General features: G+C 40.5%; 1 protein-coding gene across 4 annotated transcripts in view; it reads left to right on the top strand.

The window, feature by feature from the left end:
* Positions 1-17,566, top strand: part of EPHA6 (EPH receptor A6) — a 367,313-nt gene that overhangs the window by 255,150 nt on the left and 94,597 nt on the right. For 2 of the 4 annotated variants that reach the window (XM_081198943.1, XM_081198945.1), the window contains exons 7-8: positions 7,401-7,448; positions 7,835-7,997. In XM_081198943.1, coding sequence (XP_081055069.1) covers positions 7,401-7,448; positions 7,835-7,997 — 211 coding nt within the window. Of the gene's footprint in view, positions 1-7,400; positions 7,449-7,834; positions 7,998-8,658; positions 8,843-17,566 lie in introns of those variants that run through there. The other 2 variants (XM_081198944.1, XM_081198946.1) reach the window with 2 other exon arrangements.

Genomic DNA, 17,566 nt, shown 5'->3' with positions numbered 1-17,566 from the left:
TTGCAGGCATTCGCCCCATAAGACGCACCCCGATTTCCCCTTCATTTTTGGAGGGGAAAAAGTGCGTCTTATGGGGCGAAAAATACGGTATTTCTTCTGTAATGTTCAGAAATTGTTAAGATATTTAATACTATTACCCAGGTGTGAACATCCTCTTTTGGGGCGAGGTGCTCAAGAAGGTGAGCTTTGAGCATGCTTGGAGGAAACTGATTACTTGGATCCATTCCATTCTGGCTTCAGGCCTGACCATGACAGTGAAACTGCCTTGTACAGGCTAGCTGGTGACATTTGTCAGGAGAAAGGAAGAGTGTGATCCTACTTAATATCCTTGATCTCTCAACCGCCTTTGATGCTGTTGACCACAGCATCCTTCTGGAGGCCCTGTGGGAGGTTGACGCCTGGGGCACTATGCTTCAGTGGCTCTGTTCTTATCTTGAGGGCTGTTTCCACAAAGTACTTACGGGAGGCTATGGTTTGGCACCATGGGAGCTGTCCTGTGGTGTCCCGCAGGATTCCATCTTGTACCCCATACTATTTAACACCTATATGAAGCCACTGGGAGCTGTCCTCAGGAGATTTGGCATCATCAATATGCAAGTGACACCTAGCTCTAGCTTTCTGTTTCATCTGACTCCAGAGAGGCAATTGAGATGCTACACTGGTGCTTGGAGGCAGTTATGGGCTGGATGTGTGCTAATAAATTGAAGCTGAATCCCAAAAAGGCAGAGGTGTTATGTGTCCAGAGTTTTCACATCCAGGAGGTGGGGAAATTGCCTGTTCTGGAAGAGATTGCATTCCTTTGGAAGGTTTGCAGTTTGGTGTGCTCCTGGATTCAACACTATCACTAGAGGCTCATGTGGCCTCAGTGACTAGGAGTGCCTTTTTCAAGCTCTGGCTCGTTCACCAGCTCCAGCCACTGTACTCCATGCTCTGGGAACTTCCAGATTAGATGAGTCGATGTGCTCTAACTGAAGCTGCCCTTGAGGTATCTAAGAAACTTCAACTTCTCCAAAATGCAGCAGCCAGATTATCGGCTGTATTTCCTTTTAGAACTCAAATAGCCCCTGTTTTGAAACAGCTGCAGTGGCTACCAGTTGTTTTTTAAGCCCAAACAAGGTGTTCATGTTACTGTTTAAAGCCTTAAAGACAATGCGTTTTTCTAGAAAAAGGGGTGCCGGAACTCACCATTAACACCTCCCTTGTTCTCTTAGAATGGCAATGGCGCCCACCTGAGAGCTGCTGGAACTGAGTTCCAGTGAGTTCCCCCTGGAAAAAAAGCCCTGCCTAAAGACCACCTCCTTCCCCACAGACCCTCTCAAGTATTAAGGTTAGCAGAGGGGGCCCACCCTCAGAGGCTCAGAAGGTGGTGGTCTTGAGAGGGTATTCTCTGTGGCAGCTTTATGGAATTCCCTCTCTGCTGTACAATACCATGACCTTTGATACCTGGGATGTATATTTTAAATTCTCTCTGGGACCTTATACTTAAGGGTGGGTTATAAAATTATTGTTATTATTATTATTATTATTATTATTATTATTATTATTATTATTACTATTATTACTATTATTACTATTATTACTATTATTACTATTACTGTATTACATTCCTTCCTTGTTTGCTTCCTATTATTTTATTATCACATTTCCAAACTTACCTTTTCAGTTTCATAGTTTACCGCCCAATCCAATCCCTGGCTGCACTGCAACAGTTATAGAGCAAACCTAGCATCCTATGTGAGGGCAGTGGCGGAATTTGCTGGCACAAGATCATGCTAGCATTAGAAGGCCAGTTTCTCAGTGGGACTGCTAATTGCTCTACCTTTCTTACGAGTCCCTTGCTGTCTTGGAAAGGCCCTTGCATGGCACTCCTGTTGTACAAAAATATATACTGGAGCAGCAGTGCTGGATGAGAAGGACTAGTTTCTAGCACCAGAGCAAGGGGAAGAGAAAATTCCTTGCACTGGTCCTGACACCCCAAGTCTGGTCTTTTGCTCTGCTGCTGTTATGTAGGATTAGGCTCCTATAAACGTGTTTTCAGATGAAAGATGGCAAAATCTAAATACTAATACACACAACTACAGGCACTGAATTCCTGAATTCAATTATCATTTGACACGTGCATGCCTGCAACTGCAAAAAGCTGTTCTGTGTAAACAAGAGATACATGAATACATTATAGCAGTTTATGCCTTTTACAGGCTACATTGCGAACTGACCCTTAAAATTCAGGAGATAGAAGCAACTGATGGACCATATCTGGCCACTTCTTTTTTACTTCAATGGAACCTACATACGTAAAACAAAGATTCACCTAACAAAGGAAATAATGTTATTGGTCATGTAACCTGCCTTTCTTCAGCCGCATGTCTTAGATGGCTATCTTTATAGCTACTTTTTGTGGGTATTTATTTATTTCAGGTATATTTAAATCTTAGGCTCTTACAGCCTAAGATGAAAAAGTTCCTGCCATACCTCAATATCATTGAAGTCCTCAGATGTTATCTCATGTCACTGAACTGTGGGATATTCAGTAAATCTGTGGTGCTAGATAATTTGATGTGGGAAATATTGTTAGTAATACCTTAAATGCAGAAGGGGTTAAAATACTAAAGTGCCATATAAATAAAGGTTTGTTCAGTTAAGACAGCTGGATTTAAATCCACTGAAGAAATATGAGTCCAAATTTATAAGATCCTAGAGATTATAGTGAGAATGAAGATGTAATCAATATTTGGGGTAGGTAAAGCATGTTGTTGAATGAGATTGTCACTATCTTCAGCATTGCTTTATATCCTTTTGTTCATTACAGTCCTCTGCCACATTGGGAATTGGGATTAACTGCATCACTTGTATTATTTTGGGCCAATTTCATAAACATACACAACACAGTATTTGACATATTGATTCTGAAGCTTTCATGTAGGAAAACAGGCATTACTGGAGCATTAAACGGCAGCTGGAAAATGTAGCAATCAATATTTGAGCCATTTCAGTATTTTCCAGCATACACTTTCCACCTTGACTAACCCTGATTACATTCTGATTTAAGGCATGAGCCTAAGCTTTCAATGTTATTGAACCTTGTAACTTTAGATCTGCTTTGTATTTAGAATCCATTTCTGAATCCATTTTTCCATGTCCCTTTAGAGATAATAAACATTAATAATTCTATGCCATGGTTATCAAATGTCTGCCATTTTGCTAGGTATGAGAACTGTTGTGCGCTCCCCATCTCCACTCACCTCAAATTTGCTTCTTTCTTCATCCTGGCTACATAAGCCACATTAAAATGATATTTAATCAGAACTCAGCTATTTAGCTCAACTATTTATTTGTATCCCACCACCTCTGCCCACTCCTCTTGTTGGCAGTTTTGCTGAAGGGCTAGGTGGAAACTGAATTTAAAACTTTAAAGGCCAAAATGTACGTTCAGTATTTAATCATTATTTCATGCTACAAAATTTGTTTTCCAGATTAGAGACAAATGTGAAAATATAAAAGAAAAATGTGATAAAAGTATCCCAGTACACTCTGACAATATTCTCTGTGAAAAACTACTGCAAGCAATTTAATTATTTTTATCAATTACATTTTATCTCGCCCTTCATCCGATGATCACAGGGCAATTTACAATGAAAAAACACAAAAATACATACCATAATAAGAAAGAAATTTAATTTTTAAAAACTGTCTCACACAGAGTTTAAAAGGCCATAGGTTTAATTACGGTAGCCAAAGGCATGGGAGAAGAGGAATGTTTTTGCCAAGTGTCTAAAGATATGTAATGAAGGTGGCAAGCAAGCGTCTCTAGGGAGAGCATTCCACAAGTGGAGAGTCATCACAGAAAAGGCCTGTTCTCATGTTGCCGCCCTCCGGTCCTCTTAGGGCAGAGGTACACAAAGAAGACCCTGAGATGATGATCGTAGGGTCCAGGTCAGTTCATATAGGGAGAGGCAGTCCTTGAAGTATTGCAGTCCTAATCCCTTTAAGGCATTATAGGCCAGAACCAGCACTTTGAATTGAGCCCAAAAACTAATTGGCAGGCAGTGCAGTCATGCGTTGGGTTGGGGACATTTTGGGACAGACCCATGGTCATCCTGAGCCATCTCAGAACCAGTTGCCTTAGCATGGATGTTGAAGTCACCCAAAACCAGCAGTTTGTGAGTCCTCAACACTGCCTCTGAGACCAGCTCTGTCAACAGGAGACATATGGGCAACAAGGCAGCAGAATCCTTAATCTGTCCCGGTTGCCAGGAACACAGAGACTAGATGCCCACCTCAAGCTTGACAGAAAGCCTGGAGAGAGAACAGAATTTCTGTAGACCACAGCAACTCCCCCTTCCCACCCCTCAAGTCTGCCCTGATGCTGCACAGTGTACGCAGGTGAGCACAACAGGGTGAGACCAACTCCACCCTGCTCACCTACCCAGGTCTCAGTGATAGAGGCTAGATTGGCCTCCTCATCCAAAATCAGATCATGGATGAGGGAAGTCTTACTCAGAGCCAACACAGCATTCTGCAACAGGTGCCACAGACATCAGGGCTGGCTGGTAGGACGCCACAATTCCCGAGGTTGGAAGAAGGGCTGGCACATGGGACAGTCACTAATTGCCTGTGCCATGTGCTCCTTACCTAGCCTGCACTACTTCCCACACCATATCTCTCCCTCCCTTGAACCAGTGTGATTGCTGCCCCTACTCTCCTCCCAGACACATCTCCCTTCCTCATTAAAAGCAAACAACAGAGTCTGATTTGTCTCTTTAGTTGTCTCATAATCTTAACACTTGTTGAGCAGGCAAAATTTAATTGCTTTTTAGGGAATATCATTTTATAATAATCTGTTTGGTGTTTGTACCCTTTGTACATTCTATTTATATGTACATATTTTATATTTTCCTTGTTCATTTTACATGATGATTGCTATTTCAGAATGTAATAATGTGCTGGAGACTTCATTAAAAAATAAATAGCAACCTGAAGACACCCTATAGTACAGTTTTTCATGTTGTCTACCCTGTTTTGAATTATGAGCATCACAGATCATTTAATTTTTTTCTCTGGTGCTTCGTTTTCCCTGAGCACCACAACTTAATCATATTGAAATTGTTATGTTTAGTTTATGCTGTTCAGATAGTGGTCATGCACTATTCCTCCTGAGCAGTGTTAAAAACTTTGCTGTGCCATAAATCACTTCAGCGGCATTACATTATGAGTTTGGCCAATTCTAAGAGTTAGGCCAATTCTATATGCGAGGTGCTGCTTCATGGTAAAGATGTGCTATCCAAAAGCTTCAGCTCTGCTATTAACAATAACATTCCTTAGTTCTTCTCCTTGCCCTCCACCCCCACCCAACATGTCTCCCATGAACCTTATTTCTTTCAAGTTATCAGGAAGAAAGTGCCTTATGGTAACTTAACACACCACATTTCTGAACATTATCATATTACAGATTCATAAGGTGCCCTGTGGGTGCCAGTTATGTTATGTAGATATTTGTGGACAATTTTGTTCTAACCTGAATTATGGACCATATATTCTGATATCATACTGAAGGTACCCTAAAGGCAAGGAAGAAAAATATAAAAGATTGGAGCTGGCCTTGGATGAGTACCTAATACATAGGAACTGAACAAACTGCACATAATGCCATTTCATAGAATCATCATAGTCGCTAAATGCCTATGCCTTTGACACTGGAAATCAGAGTGGTCCCCATGGTGTGTCCAGTACCTGTTGGTCAAGGAAGCATCTGACATGAGCAGATGGTATAGACAAAGCAAGAAAATGAGGATAAAATTCAAAGTAGTATGGAATAGTTCTTATAACTATATACCAATTGACACAGATAACAATGAGGAATGAGGAATATAAACAGAATGTTTTTATTTTGAGACATATAATGTCTGTGTGTATGTGTGTAGATAATTGATATTGTGTGTGTGTGTACACCTTCTGTTAATGCATTTTATTTATTTGAATGAATAAATTAATTGAATTTTGGGATGATGCAGTGAGGGGGGTGTACCACAAATATGTTTTCAGTAGTTCATGCAAAAATTGTGGAACATCTCTTGAAAACTTTAAAATATAAATAACAAAAGGAGAGCAATGGCAGTTGCCTAATGAACAAGAAATATGCTTCTTGCTCGTAATTAAGCACGTGAACTGTTTTGCCCCAACACAGAATCCCCCAGAGCCTTACAAGAACATTTATTTAATATTTATTTACAGTTTCTATACCACTTAATATATAAAAAAAATCTCTAAGCAAGTACAGAAAACTAAAACAACAACAGACCTAAACAACAGCAAGTCTTACAAAAATGTTACTTTCATACAAAATTACTAATAAGTATAAACCAATATCAATTCCTTCTCCTCCTGAAATACCTTCCCTCTCGGCCTGCCAGCTCTCATCCAGGATTCTACCCACCATCCCTGGCTCTCACCTAGGGTCCAAACAGTTTCATAGCTCACAAACGTCTCGGAAAGAGGATGATTCTGTTGATATCACCCGAGTCTTTCACTCTAGGCTTGCTTTTTATGGTCAAGCCCAAGGTGAATAGAGCTTTCTCCAGCTGCCCACAGCTGTATCCCATTCAGCAGTCAGTTACACTCTCCACATCCAGTTCCACATACAGCAGGTTTGGAAAGTTTCCCTGGGGTCCAGAGAATGACACCCCTCCACTCATAGTTCTTTTAATAGCCTCTGACACCTTCTCCTCTTTCTGCCAGCATGAAACTCAGAAGAAAATCTGGCCACAGTAAAAACAGAGTTGGATGCACTTAAGCTTGTAAATTTTTTTGCATTGTGGCCTCTGGACAGAAAAGAGTTCCTGAAGAAAAACCTTTATACACACACACACACACACACACACACACACACACACACACAAGCATCACCCTAAAAGGTGCTCTGCCATCCCTTGCTGTCAGTAGAGGATATGGGGAAAATTCAGACCTTGAATTTTCCTAGACAGGTCAAGATGAAACCACATGTACATGTGATCTTAACATGTGTAATCTTAACATTACACACACATTTATTTCACCATATATACATTAGGTTTCCAATACATATACATTTGGCAATGCACACTCATGCAAGAACTTTACACGTTATAATGTACACAAATATATGTGTGCGTTCTCTTTTCCCCTACAGCCTTTTATATCTGGAAAAAGAAAACACTATGTGTGACATTACCCAGTAAGCATTTCCTAAATACTTTGCCAAATCCAGATTAACAGCTGCTTTATTAGTGTGAGACATTTTGTGCTACTGCATTTATTAAAAGGACATTAAGAACTGATTTCCAAACCAGTGAGACAGTAGGATCCTGTTTCAGGTTTGCAAACATAAAAATAAAGAGTTAATTTTCATTTTCTTTTACCCACAGGTCTACCCACGGATAGCGCCTGCCTTTTGGCACTACCTGCGGGTAGAAGTGAGTAGCGGGCATTTGAATGCTCCCACATCTATACGTTATGCTTGATTAGTCCTTATTGAAATCTAATTTGTCCATTATTCAAATTATATAGCTGTCATTTTTGCTGCCATTTGCTTTGTTTGTAGTTTTGTACTAATTTCATACTATTTTGTCTCCAGTCTAATTACTAACCCAATTCACAAGGACACAGTTCTCGCCATATGAAAGATAACACAACATTTCTTAAGATCTGTCTAAGTATAGGTTGCGCCATACATCGTGGAATAGCTGTCACCCCTTTCTGAACACACTTTGACATTCATAAGAATTTAGTTTTGAAAGATTGTTATTACGCAGCTTTCACAACTCAACTTGACATCGTTTTCCCCCCTTTTGTCCCTCAGGAGCAGGAGCAGCTCAGCTACTCCTCCACAAGGTCAAAGGCTCCAAGTGTTATCGTCACAGGCCTCAAACCGGCCACCAAGTACATATTTCATATCAGAGCCAGGACTGCAACAGGATACAGCGGCTATAGCCAGAAGTTTGAATTTGAAACTGGAGACGAAAGTAAGTCTTAATCAAAGACACAGAATTGTGGCATGTGTGACAGAAGTGGCAGGCGTTTGACATAGCTAGGCACTGGGTATATTAGGTCTAAATTACATTATAAACACATTGGGAGATATACATAGATCGATCACTTTTAATGTACTGTATTTTTCTGTGTATAAGACGACCCCATGTATAAGATGACCCCTATTTTTTGAACCCCAATTTAAGAAATCAATATGGTACATTGCTTCAAAACAAAACCTGACCTCAGAATACTCTCCATCTTTCTGCAGTTTTTCTTCAGCTTTTACTTTTGAAGTTCCTAAGAGATTCACAATTGTTCTTTAGCTTGTCCTGAAATAAATGCTTGCAAAAGTTCATGCTTTTTGTAAGATTTTGATCTGAACTCTAATGAAAACTAATAGGGCACTGATACAGTGCCTATTGCTGCCATGACCTTTCCTTCCCCCACCCTATGGGCTCCGTTACTTACTTTGGAAAAAAGCATGGGAAGGTTGGGGTGGCAGGCACCCCCAGGCCACAGCAGATTATTTACTGCTGGGAAATGGGATTTGAACTACCAGTCCCAGAATCCCTAGCAGGAAACTGATGAACTTGTATACAGGGGCGTAGCTAGCTGCTCTGGCACCTGGAGTGGCAGGGGCGGGGCGATCTGCGACGATCCGCGCACAGGGGCACCGCAGCGAGCCGCCCACAGGGACAGCACAGCGAGCTGCCCATTGAGTCTGCCTGGCGAACGCAAGCCCCACACTGCCATTTAAGGCAGCATGGGGCCCAAGCCACCATGTCATTCCCAGGAGAGATGTGTGGCTTGGGCGCACTGCAGGCCAGGCCCCGTGGTAAGTCCCCCCCCCCCCGCGGTTTGCCATTTTGTCACCCCCTCAGGGATGACACCAGAGGTGGACTGCATCCCCACCACCACCCTTCCTACACCCCAGCTTGTATATCAAGGAGGAATATAGACTAGTGCCCACAAGTGCACCAGTATAGGTTTGAAATGCAATTACCCACCATTGTTGCATGTTCTTAGAACATCCTACATCCTCTCAGCATTTCACCTAAAAATTACGTAATGAAAACCAAGATGTGTGTGATGTTCTGGTGTTTTTGTATTTGTATATACATGTAAATATACATGTAAACAGAGTGATGTTGCCTAATGGTAAATATAATACTTTATTTAAGGTAATGCTAGAGGGGGAGGGGAGAGAGTGAGTTGCTGTGTTGTTGGTGAGTGATGATTGGCTGGGTGTTTGAGTACTAGTGTGATACAGCTGAGTGACAGCTGCAGTTTGGGGAGAGTTGGGTGTTCAGGAGTGTGGTGGGGATAAAATCATAAATCAGTTGTATTACACTACATGCCTCTTTCTTGGCTACATGAGAGGTGAGATGTTCGGTTTACAGTGATCTGTGGTGGTAGCATGAGTAAAAGGTGTATTTAGTAGAAAGACTCAGCTCATAGCTGTACATGATACATTTATGCAATCCATAAACACAATCAAGGAAAGTAATTGAATGTAGAATTTTGGCCTGAAGTGACAATAGAAAGTTTTAGCTTTCATTTCATTGTAGTCATTAAGCTGTGTTAGTAGAATCATAGAATAGAACAGCTAAAAAAAACCAGTGTATTTAAACTTTGGGCTTTGAAAACATTTGTGATGCAAATAGTTTTTTGTGAAGGGTTCCTAGTTCTTGTTACTGCCTCTGTAAGACATTCTGAGTTTTATTCATGCTGCACTGCGAACTGAAATGGGAAATATTTAGAGTGGTTACAGGAATGCAAGAGTTGTCTTGCTTCATTAGCTCAAGACCCATGTAGTCCAGCATTTTCTCTCCAATGCTGACAATTGGAGGTCCCTAAGAACCTTATATGCTGCTATACATGAAGCCTAACCCTTCTAACTCCAGCATTTGAGCATCAGATTTCTGTGCAGGAAAATCATGTGTACTCCATCTATGTGCTATTCACTATAACTGATGCTGGGTTTCCAACAGATATAAGCATTCATTTATTAAGTACAGAGAGATATCTTTATAGGATGTTTTGGCTCCCGAACGCACAAACCCGGAAGTGAGTGTTCTGGTTTGCGAACATTCTTTGGAATCTGAATGTCCAATGGGACTTCTGCGGCTTCCAATTGGCTGCAGGAGCTTCCTGCAGCCAATCAGAAGCCGTGCTTTGGTTTTCAAACGTACTTCCGGAATGGATTCTGTTCGACTTCCAAGGTACGACTGTATCTCACTTGTAACATGCAATGATATGTATCTTGCTAAAGGTTTACCTGTCACATACATCTCTGCATTGGCTTCTATTTCCCCAAACAAATCACGCTACATGATGATTTTAGATAGTTCCTGTGGTAAAAACGATGAACTTTCAGTGATCAATTAGCAGAGTCAGATTTGAATGTTTGGAAAGCTTTTCACATCATCATTAGTGTGCAATTGTGACTCACCCCAGCAACACTGGGCTAAAATAATTTAGTTGAGCATGTTTGAACTAATACTCAATAGTTCATATTATTATGTACTGAAGTTCTCACCCTGGGCCAGCAGGGGGATACTGTAGATAGTTCAGGTCCCCATATGCAAATAAGGGATCGAAAGTGATGTTCAGTGATTGGATAGTTACAGAAAGTTGTTACAGTTACGTTGTACTAGAGCTCTATATAAGCAGGCTGGCTGAACCCTTCAGTTCAGTTCAGTTCTGGCCTGCGAATAAACAAGAGCTGTTTGAAGAATCGCTGTGTCGTCTGATATGTTCACCCACAACTTAACACTGGCAACAGCTTGGTGCAGACTGATAACATTAAGCAATCCTATGCATGACTTATCAGAAGTGTTCAATAAAATATACTCCTAGATAAATGTGGACACGATTTCAGCCAAAGGCTGAAATCCTATGCTCACTCATATAGAAGTAAGCCCTATTGACAGTGGACCTTACTTCAAAATTAACTTGCATAGCACTGTATTGTAATTCATTTGCATCTCTGGTAAATTGCCCTTTGTTTTTCTTCCCCACACTAAACAGAACCAGTAGGTCATTATATTTCTGCAAAATGGAAGAGATGTGAATACTTACTTTCTACATATAGATTAGTTTTTAAAGGATATAAAGTTATATGATTTTTTAAATGTTACAATAATGTTAAACGAGGGATAGCTCAATTGGTAGAACATGAGACTCTTAATCTCAGGGTTGTGGGTTTGAGCCCCACTTTGGGTGAAAGATCCCTGCATTGCAGGGGGTTGGACTAGATGACCCTCATGGCCCCTTCCAACTCTACTATGATTCTGTGAAATGTGCTGATTAACCTATGCTCAAAAGAACAGATATCAAAGTACAATATTTAGTGTAAAGAGGTATGTTCCACTTTTTAAAAAAAACCAACCCAGGGCATCATACAATGTAGTAAAAACCATAACATATTAATAAAATACAGATACCATAGCAATCACTTAATCTGTACAAGAAGTCAAGAAGAGGAATAGGAATGGATTTTTTAAAAAACAAAAACAAATCTCAAACTGTTTTCTAAAAGCTCATATGCCCCTTAGTGAGTGACTTCTGTGATATTTTTCCTGGTTTGTTAGAAGGAATGCAATCTCTACTACTTCAATTATTTAAGATAAAATCAGATAAATACGAGAAGCACCCAGAAATTTTGGAATGGTTATTATTGGTGATACATGAAGCAGAAAGAGGACTTGGCTGACGCTGCAGGAGTAATAAGAAAAGTTAATTAATCAAAGAGGATGTAGTTTTATATTACATGAGGACTCATAGATGTACAGTGGTGCCCCGCAAGACGAATGCCTCGCAAAACGAAAAACTCGCTAGACGAAAGGGTTTTTCGGTTTTTGCGTTGCTTCGCTAGACGAATTTCCCTATGGGCTTGCTTCGCAAGACGAAAACATCTTGCGAGTTTGTTCGCTTTTTTCTTAAAGTCGCTTGAAGAGGCGCAGTTGCGACAGACCGTGCTTCGCAAGACAAAAAACATCACAAGACGAAAAGACTCGCGGAACGAATTAATTTCGTCTTGCAAGGCACCACTGTAGTAGTGCATAAAATATATTTTGAAATCGCCTCTAATCAGTAATAAGCTTACAGGGCTAACTAGGAAATAGCCCCTGATAAAATCTCATTTTACTAAACTAGTGAGATTAGGCCTGGACTGACTTTGTCAGCCCAGCCAAAATTCCAGGTCTGTTACTCACCTCTACATGCCTTTATTCATTCTTTGTTTCCAGCTTGTAAACATGGCAGATTTACCCTATTTCTCCATTGAGAGCTGTTTTGATTATTAGGCATGAAAACACATCTGAGATGAGAGTGGGGATTAAAGTTGTTACAAAAGTACTGATGAGTAACTAAAACTGTGTGTATATATACAGTTCCTGGAAGAGAAAGATTTGGGAGATTGAGGTTCTCTTCTAGATAAAAGGTACAGGTTCCCCAGTCTCCCTCTCAGCTTTCTTACCATGAGTCTTCTGTCCTCGCTAACAAAAGAATTCAGAGCAAGAAAGCAAAAACACAGATTTAGGATATACAGCTCTCTCATTTGCTTGTAGACATATGATGGAATGCGTCCATTAGATGATAGAAATGTATTCCTTTCTAGTCAAACCTTTTCCATATATTATTCTGTTCTCACAACTTTTTTCATCAGCCTTTACTCTGAAGACCACAGAAGCGGGTCACAAAGAGTCAAGTGTTTTAGAAATCCAAAACACCCATATCTCATGAGATAGACTATGGCAGCAGTATCCCATTATAATAACTGAAACTATGAGCAAAGAGATCAGCTGACTGAAGGGGCCAACATACATATTGTATTGATGTTCTTAGTATGTGTTTAACACAACAAATCACCCATGAATAACAAGTTAGTTAAAAGGGCATAAGGATCTGAAATAATGAGTAGGCATATGTAGGAAATGAAAACGAAGTTGACTGATCGGAAGCATATTTGAGAAGTCAGGAAATGAAATATAATATTGCACATACTTTTTAGGTTTGATAACTTAGTAGTGGAGCAACAATTTGATGAATATGATCTTTTTGGTCCTGTAGGAGTTAGGTATAATAAACAATTCTCGGTCATTGAACATTATGTGGTCCTGAAAATTTTAGTCAACAACATATGGAGCACTAGATAGCTTCTGTACTTAAAAAAACCACAAACCTATAGAGTATCATCACACCATGTAGGGATATGAAAACAGTTTGTGTTTACAAAAAACCTGGAACATAAACAATTGCTATGGAGACTTCATTGCTTGCCATGCCATCATTTTGATTCTCTGGAATCAAACAGACACCTTGCAAATTCTTTTCATGATTCTTCCTCATGTATTTCTCATTATATTTAAGATTGTCCATATATTCAGCAGGATTTTACAGTATATCTAAAATGAGAATTAAAGGTTACTTCATCAGAACCTTGGTACATGCTTTTAAAAAGCTCATTTTTCTTTCTGTTGTTTTTAATCCCTTTTGTATCTATCTAAAATGTTGACAGTTAATTCCTATCCATTAGAGCTCCAGTCCCTGCAGTTTGTACCTATATGTCTTACAGCTGCTCCCTTTTATCTGTCCAGCTGTCTTTCTGTCACTTTCCTATCTTTCACTCTGCTGGAGGGTCTGCTGGCTGATAGATGTCAAATTGCAATAACTAAAGCATGTAGCTTGCAGACAAAATTGAGCTGGTAATAGGGTGCCAGCTCACAGATGGCTGAATGCTCAACCTGCTAAAGAAAAATACTTGCACCCTTTAAATTAAGTTCAAGTCACCTTTTTTCATGCTGTACAGTAAAAATAGGAGACATCCACTCCTTGTGAAAAGGAAAAGAACTGCTGACTCCTGGCTGTGTGTGGACTGATTACATAGTAATTCAGTACTGGTCCTAGTGTATATTTTCTCACTGCTGGAGATGTACATGATTTTTCAGTCTAAGGTTCGATATTAAAGAGAAGCTAGTTATACCCATTGATGTTACTAAAATGAGGAAATGTTTAAAAGCCACGCTTGTGACTTGTGTGTGCAGTTCTGGTCAGCTCACCGCAAAAATGCTATTGTAGAGTTGGAAAATGTTCAGAAAATGGAACCAGAGTGGAACAATTCCCCTGTGAAGAAAGGTTACATTTGGGGATTTCTAGTTTAAAGAAAATATGTGCAAGAGGAGACATGATAGAGGTGTATAAAATTGTGCACGTTGTGAAGAAGGTAGGGAGAGAAAAGCTTTTCTCTCTGTCTCTTAACGCTTGAATTTGTGGACACCCAATTAAGTTGAATGTTGGAAGACAGACAAAAGGAAGTACCTCCTTACACAGCACATGCTATTGAAGTTTCTCCCACAAGAGGCAGTGATGGCTGTTATGTACTGAAGTTCTCACCCTGGGCCAGCCGGGGGATACTGTAGGTAGTTATGCAAATAAGGGATCGAAAGTGACGTTCAGTGATTGGATAGCTTTAGAAAATTGTTACAGTTACGTTGTACTGGAGCTCTATATAAGCAGGCTGACTGAACCCTTCAGTTCAGTTCTGTTCTGGCCTGTGAATAAACAAGAGCTGTTTGAAGAATCGCTGTGTCGTCTGATATGTTCACCCACAACTTAACAATGGCCGCCAACTTGGATGGCTTTAAATGAGAATTATTATTATTATCAATTTCATTTCTATACTGCTTTATATTTTTAAGGAAAAAAATCTCAAGCGGTTTACAACCTACATCAAAACACCAAACAAAACAATTCAAAGCAAGCATAATTAACAGGAAGCTAAATTATTATCTTAAAGATTTTGAAATAAAACCTTAATAAAGGTAGTCAAATATAAAATGCAGATTTAAAACAGCATCAGTAGCAAGAATATAAATCTTTATCGCAATCATAGAACATATCAGCTGCTGTTGCTGTCATTCCTGCTAATGGTGGTTCATGGTGGGTGGTGGCTGTGGAAGCCAGGCTCAATGACCTGGGTTTGCTCTAAGAGATAGCCAAGATAGTCTCTGGGTTCTTCAGCAGCCTAAGATTTTATAGCCAGAGTCAGTTGGGGCCCTGACCTTCCAGGCCAGGTGGAAAAGGCCTGCAAGACAGGAAGCAGGTCTTCCATGACATGCAGCCAAGAATTATGCTTCTAACTACCAGTTGCTGTTTGTGAGCTTCCCACAGGTTAGCAACTGTGAGAATGGGATGCTGAACTAGATGGGCCATTGGCCCAATCAGCAGGCTTTTATAAATAGTTGTAAATAATGAGTTTTTAAATTAAATAATGTTAACCCAGACAGAAAATGGAAACAATTCTGTTTATATTCCACTGTTTATATCATCGAGGAAAGAGTCTTCGGTAGGGTGCCTGCTTTGCATGCAGAAAGTTCCAGGTTCAGTTCCCAGCATCTCAGAGCTGGGAGTATCTCCTGTCTGGAACCCTGGAGAGGCACTACCAGTCACAGCAGATATTACTGAGCTATTGTTACGGAAAAGCAGCAATGCGAGAGCAAGCTGCAGGTGGCTGGAAAGCAAAACAGGATGTGAATGTTTGGGACTGTACCGGGGAAACAAAGGGGCAGTCTATTCACTGTTCTGAGCACCGGATGTTAGCTCAGAGTGTCATCTGACCTGTACTGGAAGTACAGGGGTGGAGTTTGTCTCTCTACTGTTGGAGTCTGATGAGAGCAGACGCGTTTCTCTGTAATGCTGCAAAGACAGAAATAAAGCGATGTAAATACATTTCTGTCTAATTCTTTCCCCTCCCTGGGGGAAACAGGGAGAGCAGGGAAGAGTGGTGTGTTCTTCTCATGCTTGAGGAGGATCGCCAATAGTGACCTAGCCTGTATCCTGCCGGGAGCCGCGGACAGGGAGGTCAACAAGGAGATTAAGCCGAGTGCCTGGAGCATGGCCAGTTCCTCTGATAAGGCTTAATATCCGACAGCTATATGGGCCTATGGTCTGACTCACCTTAAGACAGCTTTCTATGTTCCTATCCCACAATGATATTCCCCTCTGTGCTAGCTCCTTTGTCCTTGGTGTGATTGTAGTTTAGGAATCAAACTGGTGACCTTTGCATGTGTTATTTCAATTAGAAAAAAACAATTTCAGTTAAGCTCCTAATATACAGTGGTACCTCTGGATGCAAACGGGATCCGTTCCGGAGCCCCGTTCGCATCCTGAAGCAAACGCACCCCACGTCTGCATGCGTGCGGGTCGCGATTCGCCGCTTCCGCGCATGCGCGTGACGTCATTTTGAGCGTCTGCACATGCAAGAGCGGCAAAACCCAGAAGTAACGTGCTCCGTTACTTCCAGGTCGCCGCGGAGCATAACCTGAAAACGCTCAACCTGAAGCACATTTAACCCGAGGTATGACTGTACTCCTAATGATCCAGACCCATAGGCAGTTAGTTGCCTGATAGCTTATAAAGTTCATTTGTCCCTGCCTTGGGATCCAGTCTTGTTTAGCCTTTCAGTACTGTAAACTAGGCATCTGAAAAAATAAATGCTCAGGCAGTACATTTCTACATAAGTCACACAATATTGCTTCCAATGCTACCATTCTATAAGCCTATGAATAATTTGCATTTAAGCTTGCACTTGCTTAGCAAAAATTGCAGCTTATGCTGTCACTCTGAAATCTTGGTCACAAATGGCTTTTGAAGACACCCAGAGTATATTGGTCTATGTGAGAACAAAAGTCAGTAGTTCCACTGGACACCTGAAGCTAATGGATTTGCATTTGTCTGGACTCGGATTTTGAGCATATTTTTTTGTATCCATTGACTTAGATAATCAAGTCTCTTCTTGTGCTGATCTTATCTATAGAGAGCTGCATCTTCTAGATGATGGCAATGTGCACTCCGCTGTTATTTCCCTTCCTTTTTATTGCTTCAGAACATCTTTTTGCTTTATTTAAAGCACCTATTGGTAGTTCAAAGATTGCGTTCGATATTTGAACTGCATTCCTAGGAACTGTGTCATTACATGCATAGTTACTTGTGTGGCATCATATTTTCTTAGGTTGAATTTTTCTAAGCAATTGGGACACTAAGGAGCAGAACATGATGTGAAGTGTAAAATTGCTTCAGAATAGCTAGCTATTTGGTATTTGGGGGATTAGTTATTTAGCATTTCATAAAAAGCTTCAGCTCCCCACTTATTCTGCAGTCACTTCACCACTTCACATGCTTGACTTGTCTGTGAATAGTTTATGACAAAAGACATGAAATGCACTATTGTCATTTGCCGTCATCACATACCAGGAAACTATTGCCAGGAATATAATTACAGTGTGCATTGCAAATTGGGCAGAATTACCACCGCTTTTATTTTCATTTTATTTTAAACTGATCTTGCTAAATTCAGTGGAAATTAAAAGCTACAGGCAGAATTTTTAAAAATCGAGGGCAAAACTAGACACTATGCCATTCAATTAGTAATTGCATGAATGATTTGTTAAAAGCAAATTGCAGGCTTAGGAAGAAGTGGTCCAAATAGGAAACCTGGGGTCTTTAAGCCTTTGATACCTCCCCTCTGTGGGCCCAATTTTGTATTATGCCTCCTGCG

This window comes from Podarcis bocagei (assembly GCF_964188305.1).
Source record: "Podarcis bocagei genome assembly, chromosome: 6".
Taxonomy (NCBI): Eukaryota; Metazoa; Chordata; class Lepidosauria; order Squamata; family Lacertidae; genus Podarcis; species Podarcis bocagei.
This window is presented reverse-complemented; position numbering and strand designations above follow the sequence as displayed.